The sequence below is a fragment of the Spinacia oleracea genome, chromosome 2 (assembly GCF_020520425.1).
Source record: "Spinacia oleracea cultivar Varoflay chromosome 2, BTI_SOV_V1, whole genome shotgun sequence".
Lineage (NCBI taxonomy): Eukaryota > Viridiplantae > Streptophyta > Magnoliopsida > Caryophyllales > Amaranthaceae > Spinacia > Spinacia oleracea.
The window spans coordinates 109,292,808-109,311,525 of NC_079488.1; the positions used below are offsets into that span (position 1 = coordinate 109,292,808).

Genomic DNA, 18,718 nt, shown 5'->3' on the forward strand with positions numbered 1-18,718 from the left:
CGCGTTTCTTTCTCTCTTATATTTCTTGCTCTCCTAACTCCTTGTGTTTTTCCTACCCTTGAACCAGCAACCATCGCGTCGCGCGCCCAGCCGTCGCGCCGCCCACTCGCTGCCGCGCCTGCACTATCGCCGGCCAGCACCTCCTCCTTCTCTTTTTGGTTAATGCTTTAACCTCTTATTTAATTAATGAAATATTATGTTTTAATAATTTAATTAAGGTTTTCATAGTTTAAATTATTAGTTTTGATAATTTATGTTTAGAATTCAAATAATTTATGTTTAGAATTCAAATTATATTATAAACTAATTTATTTTCAGATTTGCTAATCATGTTTAAGTTAGGGCTTTAATTATGTTTACTAATTTAATTCATGTTTCTTGAATATAAATTATTAGTTTTATGATTAAGATAGATTTTCAGATTATATATTATGCTTAATTAATAATTTAATTTTCAGATTACATAATTGAATTGAAATAAGAGTTTTTAATTATTAAAGTGTGAATTTTTAAGGTTTTAATGATTTAAATCATAATAGAATGACTATATATTATTAAAGCTATTATTTTTAAGATTTTAAGAACGTGGATTATGTTTTTTGGACGTTTGAAATTATTTTATATTGCTGGAAATTTTAAAAAGGAACGTTTGTTGGAGTTTATGATAATTAGGGATCGTTAGGGAATTAATCACTATTCTAGGGAGTTAATTAATTAAGTTTCGATATTGGGGAATGTTCTAAATATGTTTAGGATGTGTTTAGAGTACGTTAGTGTTGCTGTAAATTATTAGGAATTGATTTGGGTACGTTTCTTGATTATTTTAGGCGGAGAATTCTTTGTGGGCGACTTTTGAATTCGTTAAAGTGGCCTATCAGTTTGTTTACACAAGGTACGTACATACCGTGTGCTTGGATGTGTGTTGTATTGAGAATATGATGAATATATTTATGAACTTGTTTATGTTGGAATTTCATGTTCAATGTCGTTGAATTAATGCGTTGAGCATAGAACTTTATTTATAAGAATTGAATCATGTTAGCATGGAATATTGATGCAAGCATGTTGGTTTTGTGGAACTTTATATTATTTAATATTGGTTTAGATCTTTATTGATCGTTGTTCCTCTTTAGATTTTCACTACTTTATAAGGGCCGAGGACCTTGTTTGGTAGTTGAACCTTATACCTAATAAAGGTTTTTAAATATGGATAAAGGAAGGATTAAAATGGTTGGAATTGGCTCTTGGTTGAACGTTGTAATCACTTGTTTAATTCAAAGATAAAAGAAGTTGTGTTTACTTGTTGAATATAATATTTATGTTTGATGAGTCATAACCAAGTATTAAAAGTTAAGTCATGTAAAGTGAAAATGAGTAGCAATAGCTTTAGACTGTGCACGTCTAAAGTGACGGACAATCAGGAGTTGGGGTCATGGGTAGCCTATGACTTTTTCTGGGGCCGGATTGATCACCGGTTCTATTTTTATTTAAAAGTCCCTCGATATCGCAGGTCATTGGGGTTTACGGAGTCGCGCCCGTACCTCGTCTTCCTTAGTGAAGAAGAAGAAGTTTCTAGTAGCAACTCGGTCCATTGACTATTTCAATTAAAATAATGTTATTGTTGTAAAAGTCTAGTCCAGTGTAGCCTAGCCTAGTAAAGTGTTGTCGTCAAATTGACATGTTTTGTCTACCCTTACTCGTGTTTTATTAGTACCATGTTAGGTGTGTTCGTTCAATAGTATCATGTTAGGATTATTATTGCTTTAGTATGTAGTACTCAGCTTTGCTGATTACGTGCTTTTGCTTGTGCATGTTGATCATGGCTATGCCTTATTGATCCTGTGATGACCCAATCTTTGGTGAGCAGTCTCTAAGGATCAATAAGCATTGTCCATCTGCAGGTTTGAAGATGTTGCATCATTGGGATCGGGAATAGAGAGCTTGTATTTAGTTTTGATTTGCTAAGTTAACTTGGGTTTGTTAATTGGGACTTTAAACTTGTCGTACTATTTATATTTCCTTATTTTCGTTGGATGATTTTTGGGACTAAACCTGTAATCGATTACTTATAAACCTAAAGTTAGTTTTATGTTTTCCGCTGCAAAATTCTGAATAAGCCGTTACGTTTTCACACGGGCGATAATGCCTTGATAATTCTCTACGTTTTATATTAAAAGATTATTTTAGAAAAGAGAGAATTGTCGGGGTGTTACATTTCTATTGGATACGACAATAAAAATCTCACAAAACCACATCTTCCTCTTGATAGAAATTTGAGGACACACGCGGAAGTTTTGATAGACCCGAATAATATAACAAAATTGCATTTTTATCATTTATTATATTGATAAGAATTGTACAACAATATTTTACTTGTTTCTACCCTCATATTTTGTGGGAGCTCTCTTGATTGACTCACCTCTCGACTTATGTACATACAACATATTTATAATTGTTGTATCCTAGTTTCTAGATTTTCCTACACTTGTCATTTATCTAGATATTTTTTTACAAGATTTTTCTTAGGATAATTCTAGACATTTCATAAGCAAAAGGTCTTGCGCGCACAGGGTGTACAATAAATTTATTGTACACCAAGATAACTTTAACCATTTTTTTTGTAACTTTAACTTAGTTTTGATTAACTTTTATATTAGTAAAAAAAATTGATAGATAAATATTTTAAAGGGTTAAATTATTAATTTTATACATTATTAGTGATGTTGAAGACATAAGTTTTACTAAAATAAAAAAAATTATCACTTAAAAATAGATAACTTTTACATATATATGCTTAACTTTTAAGCATTTTGGGTTAACTTTTACTCAGGTGTACAATATTTATTGTACACCCATTGTAAATAAGAATTTGTGTTTCATAAGAATATTCTAGATTATAATTTAGAACCATATTATCTAGAAGATTAGGTGAATTGTATAGTTTGTGAATTGTGATACAGTGAATCACATGCACACAACGGTTCTTTCTGATGTTTTTTCTTGAGTACGATTCGAGTGACTGATCTGCGTATCGGGGAGTTGTTCGAGCGCAAGGACACTGAAAAAAGAAACGGCACAACAAGACACTACGCACAAGGTTGTTTTTTCGCATATCAGATATGTGTTTTTTTTAAAGAGGTTGTTTTTGTAGTTGTTATAATTGTTTGAACACCAATAATTAGGTTAATTTGTTTATGTTAAAATATCCTATGTACCTAATCTTATACTTCCTCTGTTTTTTAATACTCGTAATGTTTGCACTTTTTAACTATTCACATATTCTATTTTGAATAATATTGGTGATTTATATGTAGGATAAAACATATTCATGTAGGATCTTGTTAGATTCATCTCAATGTGTATTATCAAAATATCAATTTTTCTTTATAACTTTTGCTAAAAGAGAATTAAAGATCGATACTAACGATCAAAGTTTTGCATTGACGTGCAAGAAAGTGACTAACGTTGCGAGTTAAAACAAAAGAGATTTAAAGATACTAACGATCCAAGTTTTGCATTGACGTGCAAGAAAGTGACTAACGCTGCGAGTTAAAATAAACGGAGAAAGTACTATCTTTCAACAGAGGGAATAATTAACTATTAGAGACACGAGCTAGCATGTAGGATAAGATACGTTGTCACGTACATCCCCCCAACATCCAAACTTCTATACATCAAATACATGTGGGAGCCTTAGAAGTTAGAAGGCTCAATATAGTTTGACAAACACATAAATTGTTGCTTTTTCTAATTCAAACGCATGCTTGTACACTATACATGTCCTTTAGCTTGGCACTTTTCGTGATCGCTTGCTTCAAATCGGATGTTCTTCGAAGATGTTTTTAACAATATCAAAATTCAAAAAAAATCTTTACGCTTTTCGTTTTTCGTTTGATAATGTTCTTTACACTTTGTTTTTTCTATTTTTATACATAAAAATTTACTACCTTACCCTTCTTACCCTCACAATATTAACTATTTTGTACTAATTCTCTTACTTTATTCATTTTTTTTCTTCTTATACTACACCCACCTGTTTATACATTTCTCTTGCTTTATCTATGTTTTATTATATTCAACCAACTTTCCTACTTTTGTCTTAATATTTATGCAAATAGTAACTGTAAAAATCTTTTTGAAACAGATGTAGTATGTATTAGCTACTCCCTCCGCCTCTTTTTGTTTTTTACGTTTTCCTTTTTGGGTGTTTCAAAATGTTCTTTACATTTCCTTTTATATTATCTCATAAATGGTTTAATATTCAATCAAAATCCGTGTCCAATAATTATTTTAACCAATTAAATTCATTGGATCATTTAATCTCTCACACTTTTTCATTGGGACATTAAATTTTTCTCATATTCCCAATATCAGAATTTTGATAAAAGTGAAAACATTATAAATAAACGCAATTTATCTTGTTTAAATAAAAAAGTAGAGGAATCTCAATGCACATTAACTAATCGTTAAAACGCGTGAAAAAAACCAAACGTAAAAAACAAAAAGAGACGGAGGGAGTAGTAATAATTAGTAACCTTGCTTGGTAGTTTGAGATGTGGTATAAAATTATGAAAATGATCAACCAAACACATTGTATCCATTTTAAACTAGAAGCAGGGGCGAAGCCAGAATGTTTGTACAAGGGGGGCCGAAATTTGTACAGAAATACTTGTCTAATTCCAATAAAATACTAGAATTTCAATATATCAAACCAACTATTTCTTTGTTGTTGTTGTTTAGTACATCTAGAATGTAAATTGACCTAAAATTCTTAATATTTTAAAATACTAACACTAAAACACTTGGACACTATTAAAAGGAAGTTTTAAGTGACACATGTTTAGTACCGTTAAATATAAATATCTAGGTAAAACAGTTAAGTAATATTAAATATTAAATATTTACTTTGTATAAATTTTGTTGGACAACATAACTTATTCTCTACTTCCATACTGTAACAATAAAAGTAATGAAAATTACTGATAATAAAACAAGTTTGAAAAATGAATATAAGTCCATAATGGGTTTCGTAAACAAGGAACAATAGATGTATCAAATTAAAAATAAAAATGCTGAATAGAAGAGGCAAAGCTAGGGATCGAAACTAGAACTAGCAACATGACAGCTAGTTGTTGCTACCAACTCAGCTAAATGAAATAGATAGTTTTTACCTGCAACTTTAATTATATATCTACAATCTCGGGGGGCCATGGCCTACCAAGGCCCCCATATAGCTTCGCCCATGACTAGAAGTGACAAGGATATACAAAATGGACTTTCATTGGGTCCATTGGAGTCAATGCATGAGTCGATGTTGGAGTCGTAAATGGGACAAACCACGTCTTCTTCTTCTTCTTCTTCTTCTTCCTCTTTCATCACATCTTCTGTATCATTGATGTGATTTTTCTGAGAATTTTCTTCCAATTGGACTCAATGTGGACATATATATGATTCTAGTTACCTATTTGAAATGTCAATGAAAGAGTTACAAACCACATCTTCCTCTTCCTCTTCCTGTCACATCTTCCGCGTCATTGACTCGATCGGTATTCATTCATTATGTCTTCTACCTATATATGTATCATATCGCCCCACAACAGTTCAAGTTGTACACAGGGACAGTTCACCATGTATATAAGTCGTCGTCCAATCCAGTCTGCAATTCAAGTACTCGATTGATCACACGATATCTTCAGTACATTATGGCTCTGGTTTCAAATCAGATCCGATCAGATCAGATCAGGCCGGCTAGTATCTATAACCTGCCTTAGTTACTTGCCAATGTTATCATAAAAAGGTGAATCCTAGACTACATGCTTATCTTAGATTCTTATCTAGCTCCATCTGTTTTCAATTGTTCAACAATACTTCCAACATTTGTTTTTTCTTCAACATTACTATAACTCTGTGTTATCTATTCTGTTTCAGTGTATTGTCTGCATGAATTGAAGGAGTACCATTTCCAAGACGTTATCAAGTAAGCTAGCTAGTTGCATCTGCATATATCTCGACATACTTGTATTAATAATTATGGTTACTCTTTGTTGTACCTAGTTTTATAGTATCTATTACTTTATACTAAAACAGACACCATGAATGACACGTGTCACTTCCCGGTACAAAATTTTCCCGCCAAAATCCATTTACCTAAAAAATGTCTATGTTTTATATTATTTTTATTCTCTACCATTTTAAAACAATTTATGTATGGAAAAAATATTAGTTTATAATTAACGGCAGTATTAATTGTGCTAAATATTTTTTGATAATATTTTAGTCAAATCGTTACATTATTAATGGAAAATACATTAACTTTATATTTTGGTCAAATTAGCATATTAGATGAATAAATTAAATGAATATGTTTAACATTTAATAATTATGCATTAGTTTGGGGATATTTAGTTAAATATTTTGTAACAAAATTGATCAAATCTGTGCGTGCACGGGATCTAATCTAGTAAACTATATTGTATTCCCTCTTTTTTCTCAACTTCTACTTGTTTGGTCTTTTGTTTGGTCTTTTTTTTTTGGTGCAAATGAGCCACAAGGGCGGGGATGAGAATCGATCCCAGGATCACCTGGAACCGGAATGGATGCTCTAACCAACTGAGCTATCCATCACTCTCTCTTTTGTTTGGTCTTTAATACACATATATGAAGGGAGGGAAATTATGTCGTCCATCACCTCGCTCGTTTAGTGTTTTTTGGAGTTTAACAAGTTTGGGATGCTCATTACTGTAACGAAATCACTCCCTATTAGGGGTGGACACGAACTTAACTAGTTTTCCCATATTTTCTTTGTTTATATGACGTTAGATATCGAGTTTTCGTATTGTTGACTAAATGTCTGAACAATAGTAATGTTTTTTTCTTTAAAGACTATAGTGTTCTACATGTTTTCATTGTCTTACTTTTTTTATGCTAGCTAGTTAATCCCTAGGAACTATATACATATCCCATTCAACATTTTAGCATTAAATACTTTGAGTTTGGGCATGAACAACAGGGCCGGAGGATTCGAATTTGAGACTTATCGTATACAGACCCTCGGTCTTAACCACTAGGCTAAGACGTCATTGGTATCCATATGTATAATGTTTTTTGTGCCTCAGGTGAATGCATTAACTACAATTACACAGAAAGATCAGTCTGTAACACAAGGAACCAATTCAAACAAGTTGAGTTCAAGAATGGCAGATATATTCAGTACAGTTCAATTCACCATAGAATTACTGTATCCATTAATCAAAGATGAAGTGTCCTTATTATATTATTTACGAGACCAAGTTACAGGCATCCGCGATGAGCTGAGCAGCATGTTAGCTTTGCTAAGTGACGCGGAGGAGAGAGCCGAGGATAACAACTCTGTAAAAGAATGGGTGAAACAAGTGAGAACATTGGCTTATGAGATAGAAGATGTCATTGATGAATATAAACTTTTCCAGAAAGAAAATCGTTTTGGTAGGATTAAGCAGTATATGTCACTGAATGTTCGAAGCATTGCCACTACCATCGAGTCCTTGCACAAAAAGGCAATCGAGACTGGTAGGAGGAAACACTCCTACTTCAACTCCTACAGGTTAAACAGTGGTGGAAGTTGTGGCAGTTGTGGTGGCAGTTGTGGTGGTAGTAGTAGTAGCGCCACCAGTGTCATCGTTGAGCAGGATCAACATGACAGTATCAGAATCCAGGAATCTGATATTGTGGGTGCTGAAACTGGTAGAATAGATATCATTGAGTTGTTAGGGTTACAAGAGCTAGACGATTCAAGGCTATATTCTCCGGTGATAGCCGTGATTGGTATGAGAGGTGTTGGAAAGACGACTGTTGTTGGGAGTGTTTATCATGCTGCAGTAGTAAAAGACTACTTCCCTATCCGTGCATGGGTTCCTGTATCTGGGTCTTATAACCATGTTGACATACTAAGAAACATGATCAAGCAATTCTATGAGGCAGCTAACGAACTCGAGCTGCTTCATAATAAGATGTCAGCTTCCAGGATCAATGAATACAGGTCAGATCAGAGTACTAAAGAAACTTACACTGATATTTACAGGATTGATTCAATGGACGAAATATCCTTGCAGAATCTTGTAAGAAGCTATTTGAAGGAGAAGAGGTACCATATATCGATCCTTAACTTCTTTTAATATTTTTACTGTTTTACATTCTATGTATTCTGAGGATCTTCACTGATTGTAACTTGTAAGGTGCAGCCGAAGCTAATTTTTTGCCCATATGCTTTATGCACATTGGAAAAGAAATAGTCTTGGTTGTATCCTGCACAAGGTACTACGTCCAGTCATACATATAAATTAAATTTCCTTGTCTCCTTCTTAGCATACATCATCCAAATTTTTTATGTCATTTCTAGTATTTCACTATGATGAAAACCATTGGCCTGTTTGTTGGTGGCTGTTTTACTGGGCTTGTTTGACTGGTTATTTGTGTTGGCTTTTCATGTTGGCTGTTTGACCAAAGACTTTCTAAAAATGTGTTTGCTAAAATGGTTGTTGGCTACTAGTTCTTTCATATTAATGTAATTAGTAAATTGAAAAGTCAACAACAAATGTTAAAAGGCTACTCTTACTAGTTGTTGGATTTTGGAGGGAAAGTCTGCTTTTAGCCAAGGAAAAGCCACTTACTAAACATGAATATTGTCTGTTAGACCACTTGAAAAAACCCAAAAGCCAATGAAAAAGCCAACAAACAAGCCCATGTATATTTTTGAAGTGTATGCATATATTATTGTGTTGATGTTCAAAATCCATTTTCTCTTAGGTACATGGTGGTTGTTGATGACGTTCAAGATCAAGATAGGGGCAGGGAGTTGGCAATTTACATCAAAAGTGTTTTGCCAACAAGTAATAACAACAAAGGCAGCAAAATATTGATGACTACACGCTACGAGAATGTGGCCCGAGCTTGGCTTGATGGTTCCAACCACGGTTTATACAAACTCGAACCTCTAAAACCAGAGAAGGCATGGGAGTTATTCTGCAAGAAGGCATTTCAAAGACATAATGGACAATGTCCCCCCTTCTTGTGTGATCTAGCCAGCGACATTGTCAAAAGATGCGAAGGTTTACCACTCATAGTTTCAGAAATGGGACGTTTTCTGTCCACGAAATCAGATGACACGCACGAATGGAAGAAAGTCCATCAAAGCCTCGGGTTTTACCTAGAACAGAATCTAACAGGAATTCACAGTATCCTGATTCGCAGTTATCACAGTTTGCCCCGTCACCTGAAGCCTTGTTTCCTGTACTTTGGTTTGTTTCCACAAGGCATCAGTCGAATGAGACTCATTCGATTATGGATAGCTGAAGGTTTTATACAATGTAGCAACAGGTTGACACTGGAAGAAGTTGCAGAAGAATACATTGATCAACTTCTTGGTATGAGTTTGGTTGAAGTTCAACACAGAGATGAAACTGGAAAACCTAAAAGCTTAAGAGTCCATGAATTCTTGCTTGAGATAATCCTTTCTAAGGCAAAGGAGTTGGGTTTTTTACAAACTCACCCAGAAAAGAATTCCAACATTGCTGATGATCCACGACGTTTGTCCATCCACAACTCTAATGCAGTTGCAAATCCTGCAATGGAGATTAATATCGGAATCAAGTTGAACATCCGGTCTCTTCTAATAGTAACAGAGCCTGCAAGAGCACAAGAGAAGTTATGGACAAAGGTGTTACCTAAAGCATTGAGCAACACTCGTCTGCTGAAAGTTCTTGATTTGAGTAATGCCCCCATTGATGAACTTCCCAAGGAAGTTTGGAGACTATTTAACTTACGCTACTTAAGCCTAAGAAATACGCGAGTTAAGAGGATTCCAAACTCTATTGGTAAGCTTCAAGATCTCCAAACATTGGATTTGAAAGGAACTTCAATTTACGAGCTTCCTGTTGATCTTAACACGCTCCACAAGCTACGCCATCTTCTTACATACAGCTATAACTATGAATCAGCTTTTAGCCTCACCTGGAAAGTGATAGGAGTGAAATTTCCAGAAAAGGCATTGGAGAAATTAGGGGAATTACAAAAGCTAGCATTTGTTGATGTGGGTGATAGAAGTACAGTGATCAATGAGCTAAGAAATTTGAGGCAACTGAGAAAGCTAGGAATCATGGGGCTCAAGATGACAGACGGGAAAGAACTCTGTGCTGCAATTGAACAGATGGAATGCCTTGAAGCATTAAGTGTATATTCAAAATACAATGAATTGATTGATTTAGAGTATTTCCGGTCACCTCCTTCAACACTTAAACGCCTCTATCTGAATGGACCGTTGACATTCTTCCCAAGCTGGATCCTCGAACTCCACAGCCTAGTGAAAATTCGTCTAAGGTGGTCATGTTTAGACGATGTGAATCCTCTTGGATTCCTAGAAACATTGCCTAATTTAGTTGAACTTCAGTTGTTAGACGCATACTGTGGTGACAACTTAAAAATTAGTAATCAAGGGTTCAAGAAGCTCAAGATCCTACATCTCCTTGATTTGAAAGCTCTCGTGTTGTTTTCTATAGACAAATGTGCTTTGGCTCTACTTCAGCTGATGGAAATCAAGGGAAGTCCGAGACTGCAGGTGCCATTGGGACTCGAGTATCTCCCTAGGCTAGAAACACTCATTTTCCGTGATATGCCACTGGATTTTGATCTTAGCCTTCAAAAAGATGGGCAACATTATTCCGTTGTCAAACATGTACCTAATGTTTTATTTCTGAAGACCGGCAAAATGTTCTGATACGATTAGGGAGGACGCCGAGGGTGAGTTCAAGATCTTGGTAGTCGACCACACATTGGAGTTGAGCTGCTTAGGAAGGGCGGGAAAAGGATTGGTATTTACTAATTCAACAGAAGTGGTTTGTTTGGTGACTTGAGAGTTTGGATTTTGTTAAAATTGCCTTGTTTATTAGGATTTTGGCTTGCAGGTTTTTGAGCTTCACTTGAAGTCGGTTTTCCGGTTTAAGCCAAGGATAAACTTTAAGCATTTTAGTTATTGTTAAGTAGTTTTCCTAGTCCTATTGTTATTAGGATTCCTACCTAAAAAAGGAGGACCTTGTTTCCGTTTTATTCATTGAAGTTTGATACTTGGGGTTTTGAGTGTTTTTGTTAAAAACATATTTTGGCATGATTTGTGTGTGAGATTTATTATGAGCTCGAGGGTGATCTTCTTTAATCAAGTTATATAAATCATTTGTTTCTAGTAATTGTTCATGGTGGCTAGGCATTTATAGAATAGTAATCTAGAAGTACTATCTTATTAGGGTGTTAAATCCACATCAGGTTCTTCTAGCAAACATGATATCTTTCATTCATTGATGATCAAATTCTGCAAAAGCATTGGAACTTCTATTCTAATCAAGTGTATTTCTAGTAAATTGCATTGGAACTTCTATTCTACATACTCTTCTGATGTAATAAATTAAGTATTTGTTTTAAGCACTATTACGACATAATTAACCCCTAAAATTGGGATCTAGCTCTGTAGCTCAACATAATTCAACTAACCAACATAAACAAACCCAGTCTAGCAATTGTCTGTGGTAAATAGTTGTGTGATAAATAGTTCGGTTTCAGTGTAACTACAAGTCCAAAAAAAATTGAGACCTTATCATCCGAAAGAAAGGGCAGCTAATTTTTAACTGTAATCTCTGAAACTAACAAAACAAGGGTCACCGACACGACATAAACACAAAAAGAGAGCAAAATCTCAGAATGGCAAAAATGTTGACAAAATGGAAAGAAAAAAATAAATTTGCAATAAAGGTTAGATAACTGACTATTTCCTTGACTTCTTTTTTGATTTAGATCCACCTGTATTCTGGGAGGCTGCTTTCGAGCTGCTGGCTTGGCTTGACTTTGAATGTGTGGCCTTGGTATCAACATTATCAGCCCCAGAACTTCGAGCAGGACCATCAGAATTCCCGGCCTCTTGTTTATCCCGAGAAACAGCACCTTGGGAGCCTCTCACATGAGCTGCCCTCTTATCCTTTCTCTTAGGTCTGAAAGTAGATCTCTCCCTCTTTGGCAACCAACGCTCCGGGTCTGGTGGTGGGCCAGGGTGAGCAGGGTCAAATCCCTTTGGATATCTTGGCTTTCTCTTCCTTTTCTTCTTTGTTTTATCCTTGTTCTTACTCTCATCATGCCCTTCGATATTCACAAGACGAGATCCATTTTCGGCAGGCTTTGCACCAGAAGTTGCCTCGAGATCATCTACATTAATTCCTTTCAAACCAGGAAGTGATTTGAGCTTCTTTTCATAAGCTTCGGCCTTCTCAACATTGACATGAGCAGCAGTAGTAACTAATCCAACCAAAGCATCAACATTGCTATTGTTCTTAACAAGTTCCTCAAACAACCTCAACGCCTCTTTCTGTCTACCATGCTTGAGCTTGAAAGAAGCAGCTTCTTGCATGATAATGGTAAGTTTGTTGTCTTCAGTCATTGCATTGGACCACCATTTTATTGCATTGTCTAACACTACCTCAGCACCATCGATGTCTCCCAAACGTTCTTTCAAGGCAACAATGGTGGCCACCGTAGCAGGCATGTGTTGGATATCGGGGATCTTTGAAAGGGACTCTGCTGCCACTTGAAAGTGACCGGCAGCAGCAGCCACTTGAGCTCTGGCAAGGAGGAATACCTTTGACTTGTCAGGAAACTTTCCAGCAAACTGCCCCAGCACCTCTTCAGCTCTGCCAGCCTTGTTCTCCCTGACCAGTACAGCAGCTTGAAGCAGCACAGGTGTCGCACTTTCTGGAAACATTCCCACTAAAGCAGTAACAAGTTCCCGGGCCTGAAATTAAACAGTGTATTCAGTGCTACTTCGTCTTTCCGTCTGTTATTTGTGAATTGTTGCACAAATAGAACAAAATGAATAAAAATATACAAATACGTGACAGAAACTTTGTAAAAGTAAAGAAAGAGGTACCTGGTCAATTTTGTTAGCATGAACAAGTAAAAGTGCTCGATTAACATAGACTGCTTCCTTCTGCTTGACTGAAAGTTTTGACTCAAGGGCACCAGCCAACCGGAACTGGCCCCCCTCACCTTTCTCTATAAGCCGATCAAGCTTCTTCAGGCTGTCAGAAACTTCTTTTAGACCTCGGAGGGAAATTAAGTTGTTTGTTGCAATAGCAAGGGATGGTTCATCATCTAAATTCTGTTTTATCATGTCCAAGTATGCTTTCACAGCTTCTTGTGTATTTCCAAGTTGCTGAAAAGGCAGGAATATTGAACTTTTCAGCACATTTACATTCATAGGTAAAAGAAGTAAGATGTCTCACGATCCATACCTGCTGAACATATGCCAGTTGAACAGCTATAGGCGCCAATTCATTTTCTATATCATCATCTGCCCAGTTATCTTCCATCAGTGATTCCTGACCCACTCTGTAAAACAAATAAATCACTCATGAGTTTACAAGATCAACTCAAATATCAGCAAGAACTCCCATTGTTCTGTCTACCGAAGCACAAAACATGATCTTTCAACAATTAAATCAGATGCATGTCTCCCAGTTTTGCAGCTTTTCCCTATTTCACATAAATTGTTTCACAACAATGTTTCCCACAGGCCATAATAAAATAATCTGCATTTATGCAAAAATATAACTACACCTCAAAACCAAAAATAACTACACTTAGTTAATAAATCTTGGATAAGATAATTATCACTGGTTCACCAACTGACCAAAACAAAGCAAAATAAAAACTGTTAATGTTCCCACTTGTGTAACAATACATAGCGCCACAATTACGAATTCACCCATACCAGAGATAATGCTGGCATGTGAACGTCAGCCGACAGTTCCGTAAATTAAGAGGTGAGAAGCACAAATCAGCATGTGTTACTGAACCATATGGCCTAGGGATAGAAGTATTGCTGACGTAAATTCGGCTTAAAAGCATGTGAATCTCCTTCTACTCTTTCATAATTAAGAAGGAAAGTCATTTGAATTTTTACCTTCTAGCTGACAGCAAAAGCTGTTCCGCGTCCACATAATTATTCCTCTCGATCAATGAGCAAGCAGTGTTATATGCCAGTTCAAAGCTGCTGGATGGTTTAACCTTGAGAGCTTCCAGCACTCCCTGCACCTCAGACGACCTCCCTGCTCCTACCAGACCAGCAACGAAGTTGACCTCCAATGAGTCAACACTTAAGTTTTGAAGTTTCTGATAGATGTCAAGGCAAGCATCCATTCTTCCCAAACGATACAATATCTGGGATTCTAGCAACATAGTTGCAGTACTCCTCTCCTGGTTTTTTAAGGATTCCAAAGCTTCATCCAGTTTATTTAGCCTGTACAAACAGTACGCCTATGGAACATATGACAAGCATCAAAAATCACATACATTTTACTCCATCAACATACAATACTAAAAATGAGAATCATATGATTCATAAAACGATATATGCCTAAGCAAAAGAAGGAACGAATCATTTCAACATAGTCGTCAGATAAATACATTGAGCTCTAGAGGTCATCATTATCATTACCCCGTTGCCTTCAAAGAGGCTTCCGCGACAAGCGAGGTAAGAAGGGGTCCGACGTACGCAGCCTTACCCCTGCAATTGCAGAGAGGATGTTTCCAATTGACCAATAAGCAATAACGGAACAACCATGTTCTACTTCATGGAAAGGAAGTGAAGAGGTTCAAACTTCAAAGAGCTATTTTGAATTAGTCCATTATATCCCAAAGCCAAAAGAACAAATGAATCACTGCCTACATCAGAAATGGACAATTCATACATAACCAAATACTCTAATTCCCAAAAACTAACAGAAAAAATAACTAATTAATGGCATTGTATGATAGTGCTAAACTATGTAGCGTTGCTTATTCAACACCAAAATCACATTCTACAGCTTCCACCATGTTATTAGAAAAAAAAATATACCAGAAACATATGATCCCAAGTCAAACTTGAGGATTTTGCTGGAATATAGTATAAGGAAATAAAAAAAATCTACAACTTTATTCCCATGATCCGGATTCACCCAAAGATAAAGGATACAAGCAACCTAGGCAGTGAAAATCTAAACCACATGGTGCAATGGGATCACAAAAACCCTCCATATCACATTCCTAGCCAGCCAAGTCAATTTCTTTCTACGACTTCCATCATCTCCACTTGAAACAATGCACCCATAACTCCAATTGACCCAAGGACCAAAAAGAAAAAAGAAACAAAGTAATGAGGAAACTTCCAAGTAAATTACCTCAAAAATCCATACACCAGTTTAGTTGACATTGTAGAAAACAAATGTCAATATCCAATAGTCATAGACTCTATATTTTTTAACTTCATTGGACTGTAAAAAAATTTAATGCTTCATTAATTTGCCTGATTCTTATTCATTGTGAAGTAGACAAGTAGTACACATATGTAGCCTATCAGATTAAGGGTCGACAAAAACACCTTCTTGTTATCACAGGGATAAGACTGTTTATTACCGAGTAATATGATAGAAACTAGAAACTTGAACCATGCAATGATGGTAAGCACAGCCAAAAATAATTCCATAAACCTCAACATCCAACAATACGCTTGCGATAGCTCATTTAACTTTAAACACAGATATACTACCATTGTGCTCTTTCAATAGTGTAGACATAAACAAAAACCCAGGTAGAACTTCAATCCAAATCATGAGTTCAAGGTCAGCAATATTCATACATACCTTAAGGAAACTAAGGTCAATTGGGAGCCTCTGTGAAGACTGAATAATCGCAATAGCTCCATCAATGTTATCAGTATTAATCAGAGCTACAATCTTGCACCGAAGAGCATCCTCATCACCCGGAGCAATTGACAGAACTGAAAGATTGTTTTCGAAAAAACAAAAGTCAGAAAATCATATCCGAATTCTTAATAACTTAAATTTCTAGTAAGACATAAAGAGAGGAAAAGAGACCTTGTTCTGCAACTTTGACTACCTGCGCATATTCTTTTTTCCCGATAAATTTATTAAGGGAAGTAAAGAGATCCTCGATGGAAATGGCTGGCTGTGATGAAGACCCTTTAGCTTTCTCTTTGGCTTTTGGTGCCATTGACTAACAAAATTAAGCAGAAAAGGACGAATCAAAGTTATAATGTATACCAATTAGCTCATGAGTTCAACTACTTAAATGTTTTATAGCAAATTAAATGTACTAACTCGAGTTGAGATCAGCAAGTAGAAAAACTAGTTACTAATGACGTAACAAGGATGCAGCTAACAAGTAATTAAGAGACACACACGCACGCACCATAAACTCATAAGAAAGTAACCATCACAACTATCTACATTTACATAATGGTTCCGGTTTGATTCGTGGTCAAGCAAATTCATTGATTTTCAGCTCAAGGTCTGGATGTAGTCTAGTCCATTCATGGATTGACCACAAAAAATACTTGCTCGAAATCAGGCGCGTCCCTGGGACAGGGAAGGAGGGGAGCCTGCTGTGGGAATAGGGGAAAAAAGGTCCATTCATAGTTTACCACCCTAACATAAAAGGGTTATAAACAAACAGCCTGAAACTAGGCTGAATGGAAGTGGTTCAATGGTATTGTAGCCTAGTTAATCATCAATTTTCTTAAGGCATCAGGGGTTCAAATCTAACCTAATATACTATCTTCCCATGAACATAACCACCACCACCAACATTTCCTCAAGCTCCGGAATTAAAATTTTAAAAACATTTGCCCAAACTCTTATTCAATCAAACTTACACATTATACTGAAAAATGATTTAATCAAACTAAATTCATTATGCCCTTGAATTATTGCTCTTTTCTACTCTGCTCCTTCCAAAATAATCAGATCAACCCCCAAAAAAGTAGTTTTAAATCAAAAACACATTGAAAAAAAAAAAGGATAATGTGATTTTTCAACTACAATTATGAACTGGGTATACACTAATTATCCATAAAACAACCCCATAAAGCCACAAAAATACCACAGAATATATTTAACAAGGTTTAATCATTTGAAACATTATATAAGGCAAAATCAATCATCCCCCAATTGACACTAAACACTTTTTGGATCTATAAAAATACAAATCATCGATAGAAAATATATAATTGATGAAATAAGAAGAGGAAAAGAAGCTATACCGTATCGTTAACACCGAGAAAAACAGCGGCAGAGAAAGAGAGGTGGTTGGAAAACCTCCACACTGAAAATCCACAATGGCAGAACCGCTGTCGATTAAGGCGGTGACACAACTAGAAGACGGTGGTTTTGTTGGGGGATTTCAAGAGAAGGAGGGGGCAATCAGAACGAGGAAGGAGATGAAGAGCAGATGCGACTCATGCGAGTTGGAGTTTGAGACTTTGAGGAGAGCAATCTCTCTTTTTTTCTTTTTTTAAGAAAATTTCTCAATTCTTTGGATTTTGTAAGTTTGATTACCAAATAAAAATTTCTCATTGCAGAAAATTGAGTAACATATTATTTTAATATTACTATAGACTTATATAATAACAACAATAATAATACATGATAAATAATTAATATTACCAATTAAATTACGTTCTATTCAACTTATTTGACCTGAACTTATCGGATCTAGACTTATATAATAACAACAATAATAATACATGATAAATAGTTAATAATTAATAATATAATTAACAGAAATACTGAGAAATAATATATAAATAAATAATACTCTATAAAAATAATAATAAATAAAAAGGATATTATAATAATTAATAATTAAAAGCAAATAATAATAAGTATTATTATATCTCGGCTTCCCACTAACTATTTGTAAAATACGTAGTATTTGACTTTGTTAGCATTTGATTTATAATAATAATAATAGTAATAATAAATTAAAAAAAAATACTCCGTAATAAATAATAATAATAAAATAATAATAATATTATTAATAATAATATTGAAACTTATTGGAACTTATTGAAACTTATTGTAACTTATCCGAACTTATCTGGAATTATTGGAACTTATATGAACTTATTACCTAACTTTTTGGAACTTATCTGAACTTATTGGAATTTATCTGAACTTATTGAAACTTATTTGAACTTATTGGACCTGAAACTAATTTTTTGAAGGTGAACAACACGGCCCTTTATAGTCTAAGATAGGGATGGCAATGGGTAGGGTCTGGGTAGGGTCTAGTAATACCCGGACCCGGACCCTAACTTTTTGACATATACCCATACCCTACCCTTACCCTATAGGGTCTAAAATTTTAAGACCCTTACCCGGACCCTATGGGTCCGACAGGGTATGGGTAGGGTCTAGGGTCTTATGCGGGTCCGCGTTAAACTATAACTTTTATTTCATTTTTTGTATGCAATTATATGTAATATGCAAAAATAATACAAGAACAACGATTAATAAGACATTTTAAAACAAATAAATAGCTAGTCTTCAAAAATTATCCTTGTCTTTCCTTAAACACAATACATTTTAAAGTACGAAGCTCATAAGTTACAAAATCCCACATTCTTAACTACACAACATTAATGTTAATAAATAGTCAGTACTTTAGTAGTAGTTATCGTCCATATCATCATCTACTTCATCATCAAGATCCTACAAAAAAAAGTGAAGTACATAAAAATAACAAAATTTAAGCGGGTCTACATATAGGGTATGGGTAGGGTATGGGTCTTAAGGGTCCGCGGGTAGGGTATGGGTAGGGTACGGGTCTGAAAAATTAAGACCCTTACCCTACCCTAAAAAAAACA

The 18,718-nt window shown here is 35.2% G+C and overlaps 2 protein-coding genes and 1 long non-coding RNA gene across 9 annotated transcripts; 2 read left to right on the forward strand and 1 right to left on the reverse strand.

Annotated features, from left to right (window-relative positions):
- Nucleotides 1-66: 66 nt before the first annotated feature.
- LOC130467173 (uncharacterized) lies at nucleotides 67-2,141 on the forward strand. The gene is made up of 3 exons (XR_008927331.1): nucleotides 67-158; nucleotides 828-892; nucleotides 1,868-2,141. It is a non-coding gene; the product is annotated as an uncharacterized lncRNA (long non-coding RNA).
- Nucleotides 2,142-5,350: 3,209 nt separating this feature from the next.
- Nucleotides 5,351-11,166, forward strand: LOC110782196 (disease resistance protein RPM1). The gene is made up of 4 exons (XM_021986322.2): nucleotides 5,351-5,797; nucleotides 5,929-5,977; nucleotides 7,116-8,122; nucleotides 8,785-11,166. Exons 3-4 carry the CDS (start codon nucleotides 7,194-7,196, stop codon nucleotides 10,748-10,750), a joined length of 2,895 nt encoding a protein of 964 aa, XP_021842014.2. The 5' UTR covers nucleotides 5,351-5,797; nucleotides 5,929-5,977; nucleotides 7,116-7,193; the 3' UTR covers nucleotides 10,751-11,166.
- LOC110782078 (uncharacterized) lies at nucleotides 7,239-17,373 on the reverse strand. 7 transcript variants are annotated; one of them, XM_056837777.1, is made up of 8 exons: nucleotides 17,114-17,373; nucleotides 15,930-16,068; nucleotides 15,696-15,832; nucleotides 13,976-14,328; nucleotides 13,305-13,401; nucleotides 12,941-13,225; nucleotides 11,790-12,805; nucleotides 7,239-7,368 (listed from the first exon to the last, which is right to left on the reverse strand). In XM_056837777.1, coding segments are annotated over exons 2-8 (2,025 nt in total). In that variant the 5' UTR covers nucleotides 16,066-16,068; nucleotides 17,114-17,373; the 3' UTR covers nucleotides 7,239-7,367. The 7 variants fall into 7 exon arrangements, with proteins under 7 accessions (XP_056693755.1, XP_056693753.1, XP_056693754.1 ...); XM_056837775.1 differs by lacking the exon at nucleotides 7,239-7,368 and adding an exon at nucleotides 9,461-9,599; XM_056837776.1 differs by lacking the exon at nucleotides 7,239-7,368 and adding an exon at nucleotides 9,535-9,662.
- Nucleotides 17,374-18,718: the final 1,345 nt, after the last annotated feature.